The sequence below is a fragment of the Dermacentor andersoni genome, chromosome 1 (genome assembly GCF_023375885.2).
Source record: "Dermacentor andersoni chromosome 1, qqDerAnde1_hic_scaffold, whole genome shotgun sequence".
Taxonomy (NCBI): Eukaryota; Metazoa; Arthropoda; class Arachnida; order Ixodida; family Ixodidae; genus Dermacentor; species Dermacentor andersoni.
This window is the reverse complement of record NC_092814.1, coordinates 160,440,147-160,461,532: the sequence shown is the minus strand read 5'-3', so window position 1 is coordinate 160,461,532 and position 21,386 is coordinate 160,440,147. Positions and strand designations below refer to the sequence as shown.

At 46.1% G+C, this 21,386-nt stretch overlaps 1 protein-coding gene across 2 annotated transcripts in view; it reads left to right on the top strand.

Moving 5' to 3' along the window:
* LOC126547127 (large neutral amino acids transporter small subunit 2-like) overlaps nucleotides 1-21,386 on the top strand; it is a 118,947-nt gene that overhangs the window by 57,265 nt on the left and 40,296 nt on the right. For both annotated transcript variants that reach the window (XR_008608962.2, XM_050195001.3), the window contains exons 2-6: nucleotides 2,383-2,508; nucleotides 5,480-5,576; nucleotides 8,335-8,379; nucleotides 9,914-10,037; nucleotides 12,441-12,544. Coding sequence is in view for 1 of the 2 variants with exons in the window: in XM_050195001.3 (XP_050050958.1) it covers nucleotides 2,383-2,508; nucleotides 5,480-5,576; nucleotides 8,335-8,379; nucleotides 9,914-10,037; nucleotides 12,441-12,544 (496 nt within the window). In the remaining variant the exon portion in view is untranslated. The remainder of the gene's footprint in view (nucleotides 1-2,382; nucleotides 2,509-5,479; nucleotides 5,577-8,334; nucleotides 8,380-9,913; nucleotides 10,038-12,440; nucleotides 12,545-21,386) is intronic.

The following is a 21,386-nucleotide window of genomic DNA, read 5'->3' as shown; positions in this document are numbered from 1 at the left end:
TTGCAACATTTACCTGGTTATAACCGACGGGAAGAAAGGCTACTGTGCCACTTACGAGTAGGAGTTTCTTTCACAAACGCCTACTCATTCTTAATTAGTATGGGGGATAGCCCCAATTGCAGCAGATGGGGTGTCGAAGAAACGACCAAACATCTCCTGTGTGACTGCCCTACATACGAAGACGAGAGGTGTGTCCTTCGTACAGTTTTTGACCAGTCAAACGACCGTCCTCTCACAGAGGAGAAGATCTTGGCCCCGTGGCCTCGTGCGTCTGCTGTGTGCAAGGGCACAAAGGCACAAGTGCGTTTCTTGAAATGCACCATTCTGTATGACCGCCTGTGACTGACTCAGTGGTGAACGCTTGTGTGTGTAACAGTGCAAACTGTGAACTTCTTTCTTCCTTCTCCTCTTTAAATCCCTTTCCTCCTTTCCCAGTGCAGCGTAGCCTACCGGGCTCTGCATGGTTAACCTTCCTGCCTTTTCCTTATGATCTCTCTCTCTCTCTCTTGTACGTCCGCACCATCCTAAAGAAATAATATATAATTTGCATAAATAAATGATTCGCTTAGTAAGAAAATATTCATGCTGATTCTACGTCTTCTTTTGTCGCATTTTGTTCCTTTTAAATGCCCGAATTTTAAGAATTTCCCCCTTTGACCCACGACACTTATAGAACTAAACTTTTGACAGCGTGCAATGAGCGGTACAAACCAACAGTATAAATACTTAGGTTGCTGAACTGACACTGCAGTACCTTCATGCATGGCTCCGAAAATTTCAGCGAGCAGACTTTCACTTTTTTTGGCGGATCATGATCTCACTGTCAACAACCGCTCATTTTTTCCCACACGAACTCTTCGGACAGTCGCGAACTTTTTCATCAGGATGGATGGATGGATGGATAGATGGATGCTATGAGCGTCCCCTTTGTAACGGGGCGGTGGGTTGCGCCACCAAGCTCTTGTTATTTGATTCCCTAATGTCCTACCTATGTTAGAAAAAAAAAAGAAATGTAAAAATACAAAACAAAACAAACACGATGAATTCCCATAACCAAAGTTTCTGGACCCCTATTGTGAACTTTGTTTTTGTACGCCTCCGTTGTTTGTCGTTTCCCTACTTTTCTTCCACCAATCTCCAATCGCCTCTTGCTAATTTCTATCGCGGACATGTTTACTTTTCCCCTGCTCTCGCTGAACCCAAGGACTTCAAGGAAGTGGTGCCTAAATCGACCGCTGGGCAGATATCTTCACATTCTAATAAAACATGCTGCATCGTTTCCCTAGCTTTACCGCAGCAAGCACATGCTTCTTCTTCCTTCTTATATCTCGCTTTATAAGTGCGTGTTCTAATGCGTCCTGATCTCGCTTCGAAAAGTAATGAGCTTGCCTTTGAGTTATCATAAATTGTTTCTTTCCTGATTTCGTTTCTTTCTCTTAAGTAGTTACTCATGGCAGGTTTCTTTTCCATTGCCACCCATGAGATTATCTCAGCCTCTCTGACTTTCCGCTTGACGTTCTTTGTTGCTGTGTTGCTCACCATTCAGGCCGCATACTTGCTGGTAAAGAACCACAAAAAAAGTAGTTTTTTGTTTTAGGTATAGATTGCAGCAAGTCAAAATGTCGCATTTTGCCCGGTGTCTAATTTTGCCCCGCCTTACCCTAATTTAGAAATTAGGCATTGTTTAACTGACTATATGTTATACTTAGCATGCGGGGCTATTGGTGCGTAGCTATTTTCACGAATATACTTTCGGTGAAGGGAGAAGCTAATAGTAATGAATACGCGCACAAAAGGCGGCGTGTTTAGTTCGGAATATTCGAAAGCACACTTCTGATTATTCGAATGCTGTGGTCGGGCAGAGCTAGAGGAAATCATAGAATCGACGGCTGTGTCCGTGCTGCACTGGTCGGACAACAGCAGCGACGGTGCTTAAGAGGCAGCTCGCAGAAAATTCCATCGCTTACGTGCGAAAGCTATTCAAAGTATCGTTCCTGTGGAAATGGCGCTGGTAGTACTCAAGAGGGAGACAACGTCTTCGAATGAAGGCAGTGAATTCGTTTTTTTTCTTCTATTTTCTCTCTGTCAACTCTGTGCTGGCGGAAAAGGAATGGGGAAGAAAGGTATCCAAAAGGGACGATGATGACCAGGAATGGGTGCACAATTCGGCACACGCACAAATATTGCAATATGATGGGCGCGGGTACTTGAAGTGCGGCGAGATTTATTCACGCCGAGATGCCAAACGTGCAGACGTCATGGGTACGGGGAAGAATTGCCATTGGAGAAGGTGTGCATGGCAAATGATACATGTGTTACTGTCTTGTTCTCGCGTTTTTTTCATGCACTTTGCCGACTTGCGTCCTTTTCGATCGCCTCCAGGTTTATTGACGTACGTGAACTGCAAGAGTGTCAAGCTGGCGATGAAGGTACAGGACGTCTTCACCACAGCCAAACTGGCAGCGCTGGCACTTATCATCGTCACAGGCATCGTTCGGATTGCGCAAGGTTCGTTTTTGAAACATTTCCTAGCTGTGCCGTACGCTTGATGTGCGCTAATGGGGCGACCGCAGATATTTTGTTAACGTTGAGCGCGCCAGTTTCTTTTCTCTTTAGTGTACATAGTGAAACTTGTACTGAATGGTCAAACCCAGCGCTTAACACAAAGTACACGTAACTAGTAGACGACGGGACCAGACTGTACTTGTCCATGAATTAAATGGATTTTCGCCATTTAATCATGCACCAACTGTCCAAGCTCTCGACTCTGTTGCACAACTTATATATACGTATATTGCTTCTACTTGCAGTCCTGTGTCAGGCACAAAAACGTGCGATAACGAATGATTGGGAAGTTAAAGGAAGCAGCTGAAGATACGATATCGAATTATAAAAGTGTCCGGGTTAGCCCGGTACCAAATGACAAGGGGTGATTTCTAGTACGATCGCCGCATTCTATAAGGAAAGAAGGATCAGATAGTTCGTGAAAAAAAAAACAGATTTCTTTTTTCATGACTGTTGTGCAACGTGGTCTTGGCATTGTAAATATCCTAACACGATGTACTCATTCGCCCTCATTCGCACTCGTTCGCATATGTCCAGGGAAGACCTCGCGAAGTAATGCTTTACGTCATACGAAGCGCGCCGTTTAATTTAAGATGCTTTCCCTTGAGTCAGCTGAATAAGAAATGACTTTCCCTCGCTAGCAGAGATGCTCGAATAGTAAAATTTTCTGGTCGAATCGAATAAAAGTATTCGAGAAAAACGACCTCTGAATGTCGAATGTAATACAATATATGACCTCCTTTCTAAACAAGTTAAATAACCAGTGCTTACGCAGAGTCTCTTTGGTGAGAAGGCTTGTTTGCATTATTCGATACGTGCATGTAATGCCGTTCGCCACTGGACGTCCAATCAACTGAGAAGCTTGTATGTGAGAAACAACCGCTGCACCATGACAGTGACAGAAATGCAACAAGGGATATCAACGAGGTAACCAGGTGCTCGCAGTGTTGTGCTCTTTGAATAAGAGAAGTGTGATACTACGCGGCACCGCACATTGTTTTGCCCCGCAAATGCACACAAAATTGCCGCGTGACTGGCCGCTAGAGGCACCTTGCGTGCATTTGCGGGCTTCTTTCACGCTCGGAAAGACACTTTTATGTAGCACGTATTGAGCAACAGAAAGCTGTATGGGGAGTTTTTCATGTCGCCGCTCTACAATTTTCTCATTGGCACTTTGCATCTAATCAAAACATTTGAGAAGGTAATTAACTAATTAGGACTAATTATTTAATGAGGTGGAATGAAAAAAATAATCTGAGTTTCTCCAAGCGACGGCAAACAACATTGCCTTCGTTCTGTCCAGCTACGTGGCATTTGCATATTTTTAATGTTTCACTCAAGTTACGCGGGACACCATGTATGGGACCACTGCGTAACTCTACACACGACCCGCTGCCTTGACATCAGGGAATGGAGGGCAGCTCCATGTCTAGGCCTAAGCAATCACATGATCTAAGTAGCTCCTTGTTGATTCGTACGTTGAAGAGTTGTTTGATATATACAACTCTTCTCCAGCGCCTTTGAACTGGCGTTAAATGTGTATATTGGTGAAACTTAGAAATTGCCTAGGAGCGTTGGTCAAGTGCAGGGACTAAATCGAGGGACAACGCAGCTGTCTACTCCCACAAACCATAGCGGGGTAAGCGTAAGTGTTAAGGAATGTGGTCTAAATGATTCAGCGCGATGCAACCCTTAGTTTTATGTCGGAACCCGTTGTGTCCACAGCGCTCACTACTATATATAACCGCCCGTGACGGTAGTTGCTGCAAGTTGCAATCAAAGATATCAACGTGGGGATTGTAACGATATGTGCAATGCGCTGGGCTCACGGTCCGAAGGTGTACAGGATTATATGCACAAATCCAGGCGAGTTTCGGCAATATACGTCACTAATGTTCGGTAGTAGGCTCAATGGAGCCCAGATTCCTAGTTCGGTGTTCTCGTGGGAGGAAGTGTCTACTGCTTGCAGGTAGCGTCGCCGGATCTTGTAGAGGCCACGGCACGTCCTGCAAGAAGTTCATAAGAGTGGCTTGTTGGGCTAGCTGCTACGTGGTTATGCCAGCAGCCTTGAAGAAGGGAAAAAACAAACAAACCGAGAGGCAGACATATCCACGTTCCTGTCGCTTTGTCTATGTCTGCCTCTAGGTTTTTTCCATTTTTCAACTTTTCTGGCATTGCCCTAGTATAACCCGCGAGAAGTGCTTGATGCCGTTGGGCCAACTTCCGAAATAATAGTGCTAAAACAAGGTGCACAAGAAAGAACGACGGGTATGGCGAACAAGGATCTCGACTGGGATGATGTCACGGTGCTGTTCCAATTTTTCCTTTTTCTCGCTTCGCCAGTGGTCCGAGCAGCGCTCCGCTTAAACGTTATCACAACGACTGGCCGGTCCTGATCGGTGGATAATAGGAAAGGAATAGAATCGAACTAAGGGGAATGCTTACATTACACTGGCCCAATGTTCTCTGCTTCCTGTGCCTGCCCGTCCGCGTGCTTTATGCGTTGTTATAATGTTCAGGCTGCTGTGATTAAGTAATGATGTACTCACTATAGCTTTGTGCGGGTCCGTGGTTGCTGCAAATTAGGCGTAAGTGTCATACGCACTAACCGCTCATGCACGCAAACGACATGGTGACCTAAAGTACTTGTCCACCGCAGTTTACCTCGTTATTAATAGTTATCCTCTCGTTGGGTTCCCTCTAAGTGCTTGTATCCGGCTTTATTTATGTGTTTATTTGTGAGCTCATGGATAGTTATATTCTTCGACACAGTTCTGAATCGGCTGAAGTCACTGAGTAGAGTATTCGTGTTCTAGTTTGGCTTAACTTGCTAGTTGTGCGAGGACATATGTATCTGTGCATAATCTATACGATTTCTGCGATATCTCAATGGCCTGTTTGCGTTTCGTTTCAGGAGAAGTCGGGTACCTGCAAAACAGTTTCGAGGGAGAATACTCTGTTGGTGGGATCTCGCTGTCTTTTTATGCCGGCCTTTTTGCCTTCGGCGGATGGTGAGTAGATCCATGAAGCGAGAACCTTCGTCAGGATGTAGATAGAGCACAGAGCGAGGTGCTGTCCCCATCTTCTTCCGCGAAGAGGAACCGAGGAAAGGAGACGGGAAAGTGGCGGCTCGTTCGGTACGGGCATGATCGATCAGTGCGTATTTATGTGGGAGCTGTTGTGCAATGTTAAGGGGTATTTGCTATCTGGGCGTAGGTATATTATGAGATTACTGTCGTGACGAAAACTTTAATTGACTAGAGTCCATAAGATTTATCTAATAGGACCAGCAAACATTCTAACAAAGTCAGTGTGAAATGCATTTGGCATTAGAAATCATGACTTATCCGGTATCTTCGAGCAAGAAGTTTTAGAACGTGTTACGTACGGGTGGAGTTATTGCTAACGGGATATAATCTCCAACTGCGTTTATGTTACCTGTTTCTTTGTCTAAGCCCTGTCTCTAACGCGCTTTAGCACGATTAATATGGGTCACCAACTCGACCAAGTGCACACCCTGTGAACGTCCAACTTCTGCGCCGTGTTCTTGATCCTACTTCCACACCGTGCTTGCTGAATTACGGCTGGGCGAGGCGTTGGCTACAATATTTCGCTCGCTCTGTAATTCACCGTGATGAAGTGGTTTCGTTTTTTTTTGTTAGTAGTTAATAACGCGACAGCCTCTACGCTTCCAGTTTTCGCACGGATGACTCGTTGGACTCGAAAGTCCACCCTCGCCCTTACTGTTCATTTTCTATGTCTACTGTATATGTGCCCGAGTGTATTAGCAGCGGCGCAAAGCCAGTGCCGAAATTTGCTGAGCTAACAGGCGCGTCGTAGCGCGTGGACACCGTAGCTATAGTGAAGCGAGTAGACTTAATTGAGCATAATGATGATTTTAGACGACGCCTTTCGTAGCTAAAGGAGTCACAGCTGTCCTGTTCCAGTAGAAGGGCCACTGCTTGTTTTTACAGCAAAGATATTGCAATTATATGGGTGGCTGAGAACGCCCGCTCCTAAACGTCAGCTCCAATGTGCACCTATATCGGTTGAGGAAACAATTAGAGCTAGCGCAATTAAATTTGAAGTACATGTTGCGCTTGTCAAGTGTCATCTGTGGAAAAGGACAAAACTGTGTCGGATAATTAGGCAACTTGTAGAAAATGAGCATTCCCAAAGTTATGCTAACTGCGCTTTGGAGCTCTATGAGTTGTTCAATAGAGTGTTCTTTGAAAAGTATCGGGCATATCAAGATCAAACTGCGTAGAAATAAAGTGTTTTTAGGCGGAACACGTTGCAGAAAAGTGAAAGCTTTTGGCACTTTGGGGGTACTTGAGGGAATTATGATATTCGTGCCAATTAGTGTTCCCGATCCTTTACGGGGTAATGAAATGATTGGCGTTTACTAACTACTTGGCCTGTTGATATGATACTTTGCAATAATAAACTGTACTACATTGTAAAGAACGTGGCGGAAGTATTTCAGAGTTATTTCGGATACCTTATACAAGGCGCAGTGTCAGAAGAGTAAGCTCCTTTTTACACTGTGCACTGCACCTTTCAACACTTCGCAGTCATTTGTCTCTCGGCGAAAATCGACTGCTTGGCTCGTTCGAGCAGGCTGTTTAAAAGTGGCACTCTGTGTGTGTGTGTGTGTGTGTGTGTGTGTGTGTGTGTGTTATTGTTTGTCACCGTTTTAGAGTGATTACGTCTCTTTATTATATTTTCATTAAAAGAGGAAGAGATAGGGAAGAGTTAAAAGTGAAGGTTAACCTTTAACGTTTTCGTTAAGTGCTCACGGTGTTGCTCATACATATTTGTCGCTGTGGCACGTTAAACCGCATCAGTCAATTGAGCAGTGCCGACACTGCGAGAGGCTGTGTGATGAAAACTGCTTTACTAACCTCTGCCTGAACAAAGGCCTGGCAAGATTGCTTTGGATGATTTTCCTAGTCTGTTGCCTCTGTGCTTCGTCGCGAGAGACGAGTGGGGCTTATGAGTGGTCGGGAAAAGGTCGTTGGATGATAGGACACCCCGTGGTGCCTCCATTACGGTTATCTAAACAGTCGCAGATTTTGCTTTCGTGTTTTTTTTCTTCGAGCCTTGCTGTATAAAGCAGCCCTGTTCGCGCAGTACTCTTGCCATTGCGAAAATATATGCATGTTTACTTGTGTGTTTTTCAGACTTATTTGCTCGAAATACAGCCCAGCTGGATTGTGCTGTCAGACTGCAGCTGTAATATTGAGCTGTTTTTACTGCTTAAAATTTAGCCTGAGGAGCGAATACGCCATATGCGAAGCAGTTACGAAGCGGATATATCTGGATGTGAGGTTATGTTCGCTAATACCTCCGTGTCTAAATATGAGTAGTGAGGTCTTGCTGTCAAAAACAGTAATAATAATAACGTACAGCGGCCGCTACATGAATGTGATGTTAGTGCGACATTATTTCCAAGTGAGGATAACCGGAGTGCATAGAACGTTAGACGTTATCTCTGAATGAAGTGTTCAAAGAAATGAAAAAGCAGAAAAGAATAAAGAAATGAAAAAAAAAACCTTATCGCGCAGCTAATGTTTAATGGGATATTTCGGTAACGACGTTGATGTTGCTGATTAGCGCTTAACGTCATTTCATCAGGTGTATCCACGACATTACACGTACATGTGGGAACACTGCGGCCATAATTCATCTGTAACGTTACGAAGGGCAGTTTATCGATGCGCATTTAATCATTTGCCCTGACTGACATTGTTCTTTCAATTCTTATAGGAATTATTTGAATTATGTGTCCGAGGAATTGAAGGATCCAAACAAGTAAGTTTGTTTTGTTTATATCCAGTCGATACTTGCTTACCACAGAAACAGTACCACAGAGTGGGGTGTTGCGCTGAGATGTGCAAAGGGGATTTCGGCATGATCATTGTTGGAGTAAGTCTTAAATTGAAAAGTAGTAAAGCATATGAGAGGGCTCTTGCTATTATTGTCAGGTAGAAAAGGTGGGATCTGGAAGGTTGGCACGCAGGTGACGAAGAATTTCACAAACAGTTAACTTTAGGGAGTGAACCTGTGTCGGACAGTATAGCAACCGTAGACAGAGACAGTAGCGATGCTGACAGTGCGATCGGCGATCATCCGAGCGAATGAATCGGCTAACAATTGGCCCCCAATTATAGGGCATTTTTTATATGGTTTTACCCTTTGCCATCGGGCATTTTTGGTGTCATCATTCAGTCACGCCGCCGACTACAACGCCGGATTTTCGCGTAATGGGTCATGTAATGCTTTCGGATTAAAGAACACAATAAAGAAAGAATACCTGTCCTGTATAGTGCCGTGACCTACTGTGTAAGGTTAGGGCTACTTTCTCTGTCGCACGGAAATGTAACCAGACGTCAGTTCCTGCTGTGTTTGTGCTGAAAGAGGAAATAATCACTTTTATTTCTGGCACATTTATTTATCACATGCTGATGGTTTCGCTCAGAAGATGCCAAAGTTTCTGGAAGGCAGTGCCATATAGGCTGTCGCCCCGTTTATATTAAATATTCTCTCTCTCTATGACAGCATACTTCGGGAAGAATTCGTGAAATATAACTGGCATCACGTTTACGAAAAGTAGGAAAAATGCAGTGTAAGCGATACGTACACTCTGTCAAAAATATACGAGCTAAATGACTGTATATAGCTACACGTTGACTGCGACCACCACGTTGACTACAGGCTGTTTAAGTGACTTACTGCGGTATGCAGGAAATTACAACTCCCGGGGGATTGAAGAGAACTCTCGTATTCGCGACCCAGAGGTCTCCAGTGTCAGAAGCGCGGCGGTAACTGCACTACACAGCCGAAAGGCGTATATTGTTAAAACGCGGAGTAGGCCGTATGCTTTTGACAAAGGCTGTGCATGCAACATAAGACGACGAGATAGCACATGCGCTTTTACTGCTCTGACACGTGTAACAGCGCAAAGCGCGTGCTGGCTTCTCGTGGTAATTGCTTCATGCCTATTCTTACCAGGATCATTGCCGTATGATTGCTTCATGGAAATAATTTTGCATTGTGCAGTTGCTTTTAATTAATTAATCGTACTTGATTTCCATAACGATGTTGAAGAAAACTTATATCCAGTGCTGATTTTGAGCGCGATAGATTCTCAACTTTATTCGCCCAAAAAAAGAGAGTGAATGTTGCTGACGTTGAGGACGATTTGCCAAGAATTGTAGGAAAGGGAACATCTTTATCATTCGACGCCCAAATTTAAGCAGGGCAAGGCTGTTTTGTCTAAATCGTCGACTGTCATCTGTTTTGTTTATATCTGCTTTATTTGTATTGAGTTTGATCTTTCTTCCAGAAACCTGCCGAGAGCTATATACATCGGTATTACGCTTGTGACGGTCGTTTACGTCCTGGCCAACGTTGCCTACTTCACAGCGGTATCTCCCCAAGAAATGCTCGCATCGCCGGCTGTTGCTGTGGTACGCTTTAAGCACGTTATTGTATGAAATATCTTTGCTGACGGCCATATAGGCTTCGAGTGATCGTTGTACGCCCAGCTAGTGGCGCTGTTGTACTCGTGACATTTCGCGTGAAAGGCGATTTCGTGTGCGACAGAGGTCGTTTACTGTAATGGCGAGGGTAAGACAGATGCGACGCTGCCGTTATCGGACAATGTTCCGCAGTCGAAGCTCGTCACGGCGGCTTACGGTGTGTGGCGAGATGGGAGTTCTAATAGTCGTTGCTAAGCGTTGATCTATGCATGACGGTGCGAAGGAAGTGTGTCACAACACCCGTGTTGGGACATAACCAGGAATGAAGTCACATGGTATAGGAGCGGTGGCTCGTCCGATGTGGTGACACCGTCCCGACCGATCATCGGCTCAGAGGGCAGTGAAGGCACTTTATGCTTTCTCAGAACTTCTGGTTTGCGCGAGCGTCTTTAACTCAAGTGCTGTCCGTACACGTATCTACGCCTTCTCTCTGCCTTCTCTTGCTTCCCCTTCTCCCTTCCCCCACCGTAGGGTAGCCAACCAGACTATTGACTGGTTAACATCCCTGCCTTCCTATATTATTCTCTCGCTCTCTCTTTTTCAGTGATTCGAGTCGTGAGGCTGGTTAATTTGCCTACAAAGAACGTTCACTGGTGAACATTTAAAAAGAAGGGTTGCCATGGATTTATTGTCAAATGCATCGACTGAAAAAACAAATGCCACGTACTAAACATGCAATTACTACATAAATAAATGTTTTGATCAGCGCTGTACATACGTAAAAAGTAATACTTTCACAGCAAACTGTTCATTAGCTCCATATTATTGACAACATAGCAACCTGAAAATGTTGAATATGAGAACGGCTCCATGAAGCATCGCCAAAGTCGCATATTTGCATAATGCCGCGTGCACGTTGGCTGATGAGAGCATATCGAGAGAGGAAAAGCGGGGGCGGGGAGGTGTTTCTGGAGGTGAGGTCATCATGCATGCCAGTGGACATATAGCAGACTTTCTTGGACGGCGATACCGTTGCATACAGTCGCTCTGTCATAATCTGTTCACTCGTACGTCCAGCTCAACATCGTCAATCGTAAGGGCGCTTTCGCGCCTGTGCGATTATGACGTTAAGCTGCACGTATGTGCAACGTGGGACAGAGATTTAGGTCAGCATTGTCTTCGTGTATAAATAAGACAATACAGATCACAATTTACTGTTTGTATAGGCGTTCTATATGTGACCATCTCCACAGTGCACGCGACCGAGCGTTGCTACAGAGCCCGCCATCATAAGGTATATCAAGCAAATAAAACTTTATTTTGGTGTGAGTTTTGACATCGTTTGATCCGAACATCGCTAAATCGAACTGAAGGGGTATGTCCTGACGATGTAGAATTAACGGAAGTCGACGGTACCTCTAAGTCCCTGGTGAAAATTGTCGAGTAACACACTTTACAGAACCTTTTTATGGGCTCATTTCACGGTGACGGTGGACGTGTGTGCGCCAGGTTCTGCGAAGTACTATATGGTGCCTTATTCTGACACTTTACTCTTGTAATTTGTGTTATCGCACTGCCTGCACGTCGGCAAACTGCAGTGAGCAGCATAACATGCGTGCTCTTTTAGTCAGTCCGGGTTGGTTTTGCTGGAATCGCCAGATTTTCCATTGCTTTTCGTACCACATTTATCTTCGTTAACAGTGTTACGAATCGCCAAAGGTTAAACAAAATCAATCTGGGCGAGTGACGTTTTCGTTGCGTGGCATTGCTATGCTGCGGCAAAGTGAACTGCATTTCTCAGTACTAGAGCAGGGCAAGAAGTGATTTCCTTTTATAGTGTAATGCCTCTTTCTGCACATTTAGCATTTGGAGATTTTCTTTAGCTAGCGAATTCATATAGCAGACGCGTATAATTCGCCGCGGGTCTTTGTGTCAAGCTTACATGCGAATTCAGAAACGCACGGGTAGCAGTAAGAATTTAGGCCCGCTTATGGGGAGGGGAGGATGGCGTACATTTAGCATTGCTAAGGGTGCAAAGCTGAAAAACGTCGCAAGATGCATACAAAAGATGCAAGGCCATGTTATTCACGAAAGACGCACTGTATAGGCAGCTTTTTTGGCTAAAAGAAAGACGTTGGGACGAGTCATCACTACACGTATTTGTTTTATGTTTCTCAGTGACGATAAAGTTTAAGTTTTAAAGCAAGTTGCCAAACCCTACAAGCAGTGTCGGACATTTTGAATAGAGTTCCAAAGTTGAATCATCGGCTCACTCACTTCTTTTCTGGCGGTCACGATTTATACAGCAATCAATTTGCATTGCCATTTGGTTCGTGGTCGTAATTTACTCCGGAAAACAGTGGCTAACGCAATGATCGTTTCTATTTTCAGACGTTCGCACAGCATACAATTGGTGCCGTAGCGTGGATCATGCCAGTATTTGTGAGCTTGTCCACTTTTGGAGGCTTGAATGGGATTATGTTTACTATTGCAAGGTGAGTGCCTGTATCGGTAGCGCTAACTGTTATGGAACGATGCGCCAACCGCTGTGTGGTTTGAACATCGGATGCTGACATTTTGGCAGCAGTTGCCTTTCGGTAGCAGTGATTTCACGCTGCCAAAGTTGTACCGTGCCGCGTTTCAAGTTGCCGCGTTGGCGCTGGAACGAGGGGGCCCACCAGGAGCGCAGCCGACTGTACTACAGCGAATACTATGTGGTCCTAAGCTCTCCGCGGTGGCGGCTGGAGTGTCAACACCTAAAATATTCTTACACCGTGTCTTAGACTGATTCCCACGTTGCATGAAACAAGAATATTTTACAGCGATAGCTGTTTTGGGCTCACTCTGGTTGTTTTTATGTTCACCGGCGTTTGCAGGTGTCCACCATCGTCAGTCGCTGCAATCTCAAAAGCCTTTGCGAAAACATGAAGAAGAAAGAAAGGTTCTCATTGTGCCTCGAGGATTCTAATTGACAACCACCAGACTGACAGCCCAAAGTTCTAGCTCTCAGCCTCTCAGCCAGCAGTGGAGAATACCGATCCTGCAGAGTGCGACGGCGCTTGCAGCTGTCATTATTAACTAACGCTCGCTCAACATCTCTATGCTGGATAGAGCTGGCGCCCGGCCCTTCGTGTTCTATAGCACGTCGTCTTCCCAGTTACAGAAGTGATCCTAAATTTAGTTTTCTTCTTCTAGGTGTAATGACAATGATTCAGCATGTCTGCTTCGTCTTCACTGGTCGACCTTCTTCTATTACGGGACTTCTCATGTTTATTGGATGGCGCTGACGTCCTCTTATTTCATTCAAGGACAGCGTGACGTAGCCCAAATATAAATTTGATAAAAGCCGGATGAATCCCACAGTAAAACGCTGAGGGGTTGTTTCAGTACACATCAGTTGCTAAGTCCGGATAGATAGGACGAGGAAAAATAAAAATCCCGTCTTTCCACTTCACCACCGGCAGGCGCAGTTTCCACAAACTAATACGACTCACAATTATTTTACTTCTCGAAAGGAGGCTTGCCGCCTGTACACGCTAACGTTAACTACAACAAACACCGCACATAGCAGTCTAAAGGTTCGCATATAGCCAGTGCGGCGTAACCCGTTTGCGCAGCGCAGTTACGCTACGCCGGTGAGAAGGCGACAGTGTACCGTTACGGCGCAGCCGGCCTTACCGACGGTGGTCGGCACGGGAATAGAACATGCCCCTAGGTACTATCGCTACGGCGGCTAGATGGGTAGGTATGCCAACTCCTGGGCGGGAAGCGTAGTTCAGAGATTCTCTGCTTCATGACGACAAACGTGACGACAAGCGCGCGCAAGGCGGCGCGCGCTTATTTCGGCAGCGCTTGTGGTGTCGTGTTCTCGTCTCGTGTCCCGTCTAGGTTTTACGCTGTTAACACCAGGATGGAAAACCAGCAAGCCCAAGCTGCTATTCTAGAGGATTCTTGCCGCGAAAGCGCCTTTCGCAGCGCGCGCTTATTTCCGCAAGTGAGGACGTACCTTCACAGTGTAGCTGCGGAGTATGTATCACTGTAGTTAACCTGCAAAACGTCTTCACAGTGACATCATAGACAGTTGCAAATTTCTGAATGCTGCGGAGCTCTTTTCACTTGCGAAGGTAACGTACTTGCCTTGTCCGTGAGCTGTTTGTTTCTCGGTTTGAGTGGCAAAAATGCAGAGATCTTAACACTGTTTTTTCAAGTAAACACGTTAAAATTGAGTATACGAGGAGGAGCACAAATTCTGCAAGGACGAACCAGTCCTTGATCAGTTCTTATCAACCGAGACGGGCGAAATTTGTTTTACAAACAACATGTATAGGCGCTGTATGCGAACGTAATTCGCGCAGGAAGTATTCTTATGCCACGAAATGCGTAAGGGAAATGATTTCGTCTGAAGGAATGTAAACTGCGATCGAGTAAATATTGATATCCGCGCAACTAAAGCTCCTGGTTGAATTTTCTTGCCGTATGTGGGCTATTGTAAACAAGATGTACACGTTTGCAACATAAATGAACATTTTTGACAATAGAATACAAAAGAAAAAAGAATTTCTTATCTTGTTCAGTGACCTATGATTAACTCCATGAGATGAGTAATTTGTAGCATTCAAATTCACATAGTTTGTTCTCTTGTTGAGCGTGCATGTGTACATATTAGTGCAATAGGCTAATTCGTCGGTCGCACGTGCAAGCCAGCCACACTAAGCTTCTACAGCAAACTATAGCTTTAAATGAAACACGGCACTGCATTACAGCATTCTAGCGCGTAAAGTACTTTTTCTTTTATGGAATATGCTGAGGAGATAAGTTGTTTTTGCTCTTTGCAATAATTCAATTTCAGCCGAGCAAAAGATTATAGCTTCATGATGCTGTTCGTAAGTTCGAGTTTGTGCTGCTGAAAACCGGCCAAACCTGTATGCTTGAGCTATGGAGAAAGGAGGAAACATCAACCAGTGCACGCGGCAGTCGTTTTCTTGTGAACCATGGCCTCTGCACTTCATGCTGAATTTTGTACTGCTATGTTGATATTTGTCGTCGTACTTGGCAAAACTTCTTGCAGCTTCTTACACAGAATAATTTCATCGGCCTCCTTTCAACGGGTTCACGTCTTCACTTGTCTACATATACTTATTCTTCACCTGTATATACAACACGGGTTATTTTAATTCACGTCAAGGACACGACATCACGTTACAGTGGATTCCAAGCTACTGTGGCATAATGGGCAATGAACATGCCTATGCATCATCACGGTCTGCACATGAGGAGGGCTTGCAAGACTCCATACCATTCTCAAGAACAGATGCAGCAATGAAAATCCGTGTGCTTGCAAATGAAGCCATGAGATCTTTATAGAACACGCCAAGTTTGAAGCACACACGTCTGCACCGACTGGACCCGTCCCTTCGACTTCGACCCGCATCTGGACTCTCTCGACTCGAGACAACAGTACTTTGCCGACTGTGGCTTGGTGTCGCTTTCACAAGATATTTTGCCTTCCGAGTCGGTATGGACGAGGGTGCGGCTTGCAGTCACTGCGGCTGCGAGGAGACTATAGAACGCGTACTTTGCTACTGTCCTCGATACAGCGCGCACTGGCTGTCGCTAACGGCCGTGTTGGCACGCCTTGACGACAGGCCACTTTCAGAACAGTCAGTCTTGCAATGCCGACGTGAACTGTCGTCTCACTGAATATCGGTCAAGGCTTTGTTGTCCTTTTTACGTGGCAGTGGCCTATTAGAAAGACTATGATGATCTCGTTCTTTTTTCACGCCTTTCTTTTTGTCCCCCCTCTTTCCGTCTTTACTTTCCCTTTCCCTAGTGCAGGGTATCAAACCAGAGGCTTTAAGTCTGGTTAACCTCCCTGCCTTTCTCTCATTTGCATATATCTCTCTCTTTTAATTCGCGTCCTATTTGCTTGAAATGTGTGCAATTGTGGCTTGCGGTCTACTCAAGATTATTTTAACGGTTCCATTCGGTCGGAGTCTTCCTTGTTCTTTTGGGAGGATTTTGCTTCGATATGTAAGCCGGAGCGTCAGGTAACACCGAAGATACCGTGCCGCGGATACACTCTCGAAATCTGCACAGTCTTTCAGCCTGTCATACACTCAATGAAATATACTCTTTGAAGTTCCGTTCACATACGACTAATGCGGTTGAAATATTTTCTGCACAGAGAAGTGCTACCTCACGTTTCTCGGAAATTTCTGGGTCTCGCGGCGTTGAAACCAGTGAACTTTTGGCCCGTGGCTGGCATGTTTGTAGCCGAGCTAGTGATGCTCCTCCAGCTAGTTTCCTTCTTTGCAGGAGCACTTTCACTCTGTCTCGGATCCTCAGGAGCTTGGTATTCACTAACATCACCCACAGTATTCACTTCGTTCCTTAAACGTCGAAGCGAATTAAGGGAACTCGGAGAAGTATCGCGACTACGAGCGCAGCGCGCCGTGCCGTCTGCGTGTGAGCAGACGATATAAATGACCGCTTTTCAAAATGACTCATTGCAGCAAGAAACGTCAGGCATTTATACACTCTCTAACCGTATGTTAACCATTTTTCTTCATGTTTTAGTGCAAAAGAAATATATTTTAAATGTTACAGACTCGGAATAACAACAGTTTGAGCAGATAAAACCCGCCACGGTGGCCTAGCGGCTATGGTATAGCGCTGCTAAACGCGAGGTCGGGGAATCGAAACCCGGCCGCGGCGGCCGCGTTTGGATGGTGGCGAAAAGCAAAAACGCCCATGGTCCCGCGCACTGGGGGCGCGTTAAAGATCCCCTGGGGGTCAAAATTAACCCGCAGTCTCCCACTACGGCGTGCCTCATAATCAAATCGTAGTTTTGCCACGTAAATCCCTAAAATTCAATTCAATTAGTAGACAAATTTTTTAGCAGACGAAGCGCGCTTCGCGGCAGGCCTCTGACCGCAGCGCCACTCCTTCTGTCATGATGCGGAGAAGCAGTGAACTACGCCGGTCGGCAGACCTGCTCATTTAGCCAGCTCACTATCGTGCTCATTATGAGCTACAGCGCGCGAGAGCTTTGCCACGCGCTTTCGCGTTGTAGGTCACACCGGGCGTGATAGCACGTGTATGTCCATCCTCACGCCGGAGCCGCTAGGCAGTGAATCGCGTGCTATCTTGGCCTCTTGGAGAGAGAGAGATGAAATGCAGGGAGGCTAACCAGAGGCGAGTTTCCGGTTTGCTACCCTGCACTGGGGTGAGGGCTATAGTAGCTGTAAAGTCGACAAAGGCTGAGAAGAGAGAAAAAAAAAGAACAAGAAAAAATAATAATAGATGAAAAAAAAAATGGTAACAGAAAAGGCGTTCTAATCACAGGCGTTCACACAGGCCGGTCGATCTCAAGAAGCGCAGTAGCGCTTGCACGGCCTTCTGATGCGATGTTAAGTCGCATTGACGTTTCAAAATTCTTTATTTCGACAGAGGCTGGTCGTCCAGCTGGTTCAGCACGACGGAAAGCTCTTGTCTCAGCGCACTGTACTGCGGGCACTGGCAAAGAACATGAAGAATTGTTCCTGCGTCGCCACGTTCTGCAATGTCAGCCATTCCTATGCGGAAAGCGTAGGAATTGGTAAACGCGACGCCCAATCATAGCCTACACAAAAGGGTCGCGTCTCTTTGGGGAAGTCTTGATAGAAGTCGGAGGCTTGAGGTTGGATCCAGGGTGTATATACGGGCGTGCATAAAATGCAGTTCATTCCACTCTCATATAGTGCATTGGCGTTCAAGTAGGCAGATAATCCTTGCAGCATCTGTCCTAGACAGCGGGATCGAAAGGCGGTTGTCTTTTGCATGAGCTGAACGAGCAGCTTGATTGGCACGTTCATTGCCGATGATACCACAGCGACTTGGTAGCCACTGAAAAATTATTTCATATCCTTTCTGAGTCAGGTGGTGTATGACCTCTTTGATTTCAAATACCAACTGTTCATGCGGACCACGCCGTAAGACTGACAGTAAACAGTGTAGTGCCGTCTTCGAGTCGCAGTAAATTGACAATCTGTGTGTTGGTTCGTCATTAATAAAGTGTTGTGCGACTCACAGCGCTGCGTGTCCTGCTGCCGTCGACGTTGTCAATTGAGATGTTTTCAATTGATGGGGGTGGCTTTTTCTGAAATGACGACAGCTGCGGTCGAGCTCATCGGCAGGACGGAGCCGTTGGTGTATATGTGGGTGTAACGCCGGTACTTCTCATTTAATAGGAGTAAGGTAAGCTGTTTAAGAGCCGGCGACGACATATCTGCTTTTTTCAGGACGCAATGTATTGTCAGGTTAATCTTTGGTTTAATGAGGCGCCAAGGAGGAGTCGAACGTCTCGCGGCAGGTGTGAAGCACGCTGGTATAGACCAGATTATTTTACCCTCGCACGGAGCCTGCGTGATAGGGTAATCACTACCAGGCTTCACCTCAATCGACACCAGGCGCCACCTCTCGGCGTGGGCTGTGGGAATCGGCGGAGTAGCGTTTCTAAGAACGGCCAGCTGCAGTGCAAGTTTTGCCGCCCAGTTGCGATTATGGCGGCAACATTCCGGGAGCGTCGCCGCACACCTCTAGCCACGGCGTGACTAAGTCGACTGTGTGTGAACAACAATACGTGCGTCCTCGACTCTCCGTCGTTGGAGCCGAGTTTGACCAAGTCGCCATTGTAAATAAACAGGCTCAGCGGACCAACTATTGTTACTGAGCCGCGGGAACTTCTACTGACACCCCTTCCCACGCGCCGACCTAGACGCCAGACACTGGGCTGCAGTTGCAGTTCGGGGAATAAATGCCCCTACGGTGCCTCGTTCTCCCCTATGGTGCCTGGTCAACTCGCCTACGGTGCTTAGACGGCCGTTTCCGTCACCTGGGTATCGGGAGAGGTCCGAGTGTTTAAAAACCGCTGTTGTGCGGCTGCTCAGGACACTCTCTCTCAAGCAGTCATGTTAGACTGATGTACTTTCTCAAACAGTCATGTTAGACTGATATAAATACTGTAAATAAATCCATATTCCTCGTTCTCGATGAGAAGCAGTCCTTTCCTTCATCAACGTCCTCAGCGTGGATAAGTTGGACGACGGCATGGGCCAGCTACCTTCTAATTCATGCCCGACTCCAGTCTTGACAACGGATCACGAGCGATGGGATTGAACCCCCAATCATAACAGCGTGTGCGTTTATTTATGCGCGGCGCTTGTTTGTGTCGTTGCTGCTCGCGTTTTGAGCGAGTAGCAACAGTGTACAAAAGCTACTCGACAGGGCGGCATTGTGCCGTCGTTGGCTGCACGAACAATCAACGCAAACGCAAGCTCGACCCGGTCAAGATACGGCAATCATTTCCAACGCAAACCTATGTTTCGTATGGCCGGTCAGAGTCAGCTTGCGAAGGAGAGACTTTCCCTTTTATGAAACCTGTCTCTTTGTCATCCTAGGCAAACGAGGAGCTGACCCACTTTCCCACTTATTACGTAGTTATGAGTCTAAGCTCTTGATGGCTTGGACGTCCTCCAGGTCGCAGGCTTTTGTTTTCAGCAGGTAATACATAATGTGGTTTTCCTGCAGGGAGGGCCAGTGTTTCATGTCTTTCCATTCGTTGGCCGCGATAGAAAGATGATGTGGCAGAACACGGTCGCCTACTGTGAGGAAGCAGAAAGGAAAAGCGCAAATTGCAATATCGTCATACATGAAAACACGCAGAACAAAGCCCTGGCGGTAAACTGTCCATTGGGTGAGCTTGTGCCTCTAAATAAATTAACAGGATTAGAGTGATAGCAGCAAGAGCAATGTATGGTCATCTGGTGAAGAATGGCTTCGCTATCAGCCGCGCTCATCTTAGCAGCGAACCTCGGTGATAGGGCTCTTAAAATACCGAAGCGTATCTGCAACATCCTACACGCTAAATAAATATCTAGTATTCGAAGCGTTATTATGCCACACAACAAAAGTCGTAATTTATCTCGCACGCTTTCTCTGCGTTAACGCCTCGTGCCCGGTACTTCAAAGTCAGAAGCGGCATGAGCGCTATCAGCGCGTTTAGCATTCTTTATAGGAATGTGGCGACCGCCGAGTTTTAAAAATTCCGCTCGGCGTTACCCTCTTTGTAACGCTTGAAGGTGAAAGCCTGGTGCAAATTTAGTCATGCATTGAGTTATACGTTAAGTTACACACTAGGTTATACTTTAGCAAATGATAGGCTTTCGCTACATGTAAAATCCGATGTGACGCATACCCCCATGTCCAGGACATGCGCCACACATGATCGGGTATATGCATTTCCATAAGGCCACGTGACTTTCTTTTTTTTTTTTTACCATCCGCGGCGACGCCATATTTCGACAAGGGCATTGCCAACTCTTTAAAGGACACCTCCGCATGAAACATACAAAAGTTTCGTCCAAATAACTGCTGGGGTTTTACGTGACAAACCACGATATCATTATGATACACGCCGTAATGGACGGTTCCGGGAATTTCGACCACCTGTGGTTCCTTAACGTGCCCTGACATCGCACAGTACACGGGCTTCTAGCATTTCGCCTCCATTGAAATGCGACTGCCGCGACCGGGATCGAATCCGCGTCTTTCGCATCAGCAGCCGAACACCGTAACCACTACACCAACGCGGCGGCGCCGAGCGTTGAGTTTTCAAGAAATGAAACGTTAGGAAACCAGATCACGATTATTGTTGCGTGGCAGAAGGTCTCCCCAAGTATTCGTTTTTTTTTCTTAGCGTGTTCAAGCAGGCGCGCTTTGGTCACGTATCGCGTAGCCAGCGAGGCTATTAGAGAAGAAGCTTTCAGAAGCGGTTCAAAAGAAAACAAACAGTAATTTCATCGCATCCTTCACTCACTAACTTTACACGAGGTGTGAAACGCATTTCGAAACTCGCTATCCTGTTTGGATAAGCTTGTCCAGGTACGAATGAAATCTAGTTTTACACCTGAGTTTTACTTTTGTCGACAACTAAAGTTTTGCCACAACACAGTGTCATGTCACTGAGAAGGCTCTGTGACAGCGCACGGTGACGGTACATGCAGCTGTAGCGTGCTTATTGGCACTAATTATCTTGCACCATGGCTGGCACTTGCCAGAACACTTAACCTAACAAAATAGCTCGCTTTACGCCGCGCGGAAGCCAATACATACGTCCTCCGCAAACGAAAATGCGTCGTTCTCATTGCGAATATCATACCGCGAAACTTTACAAAAGTCAAGCGTGCCCTCAATCCCACGCGTGTACATGCGTCGCCATGCGTACATAATGCAGACGTGAAATGAGCATGCACTTACCCATTTTAAGCGTCAACGGTCCACTTGAAGAACAATTCATTG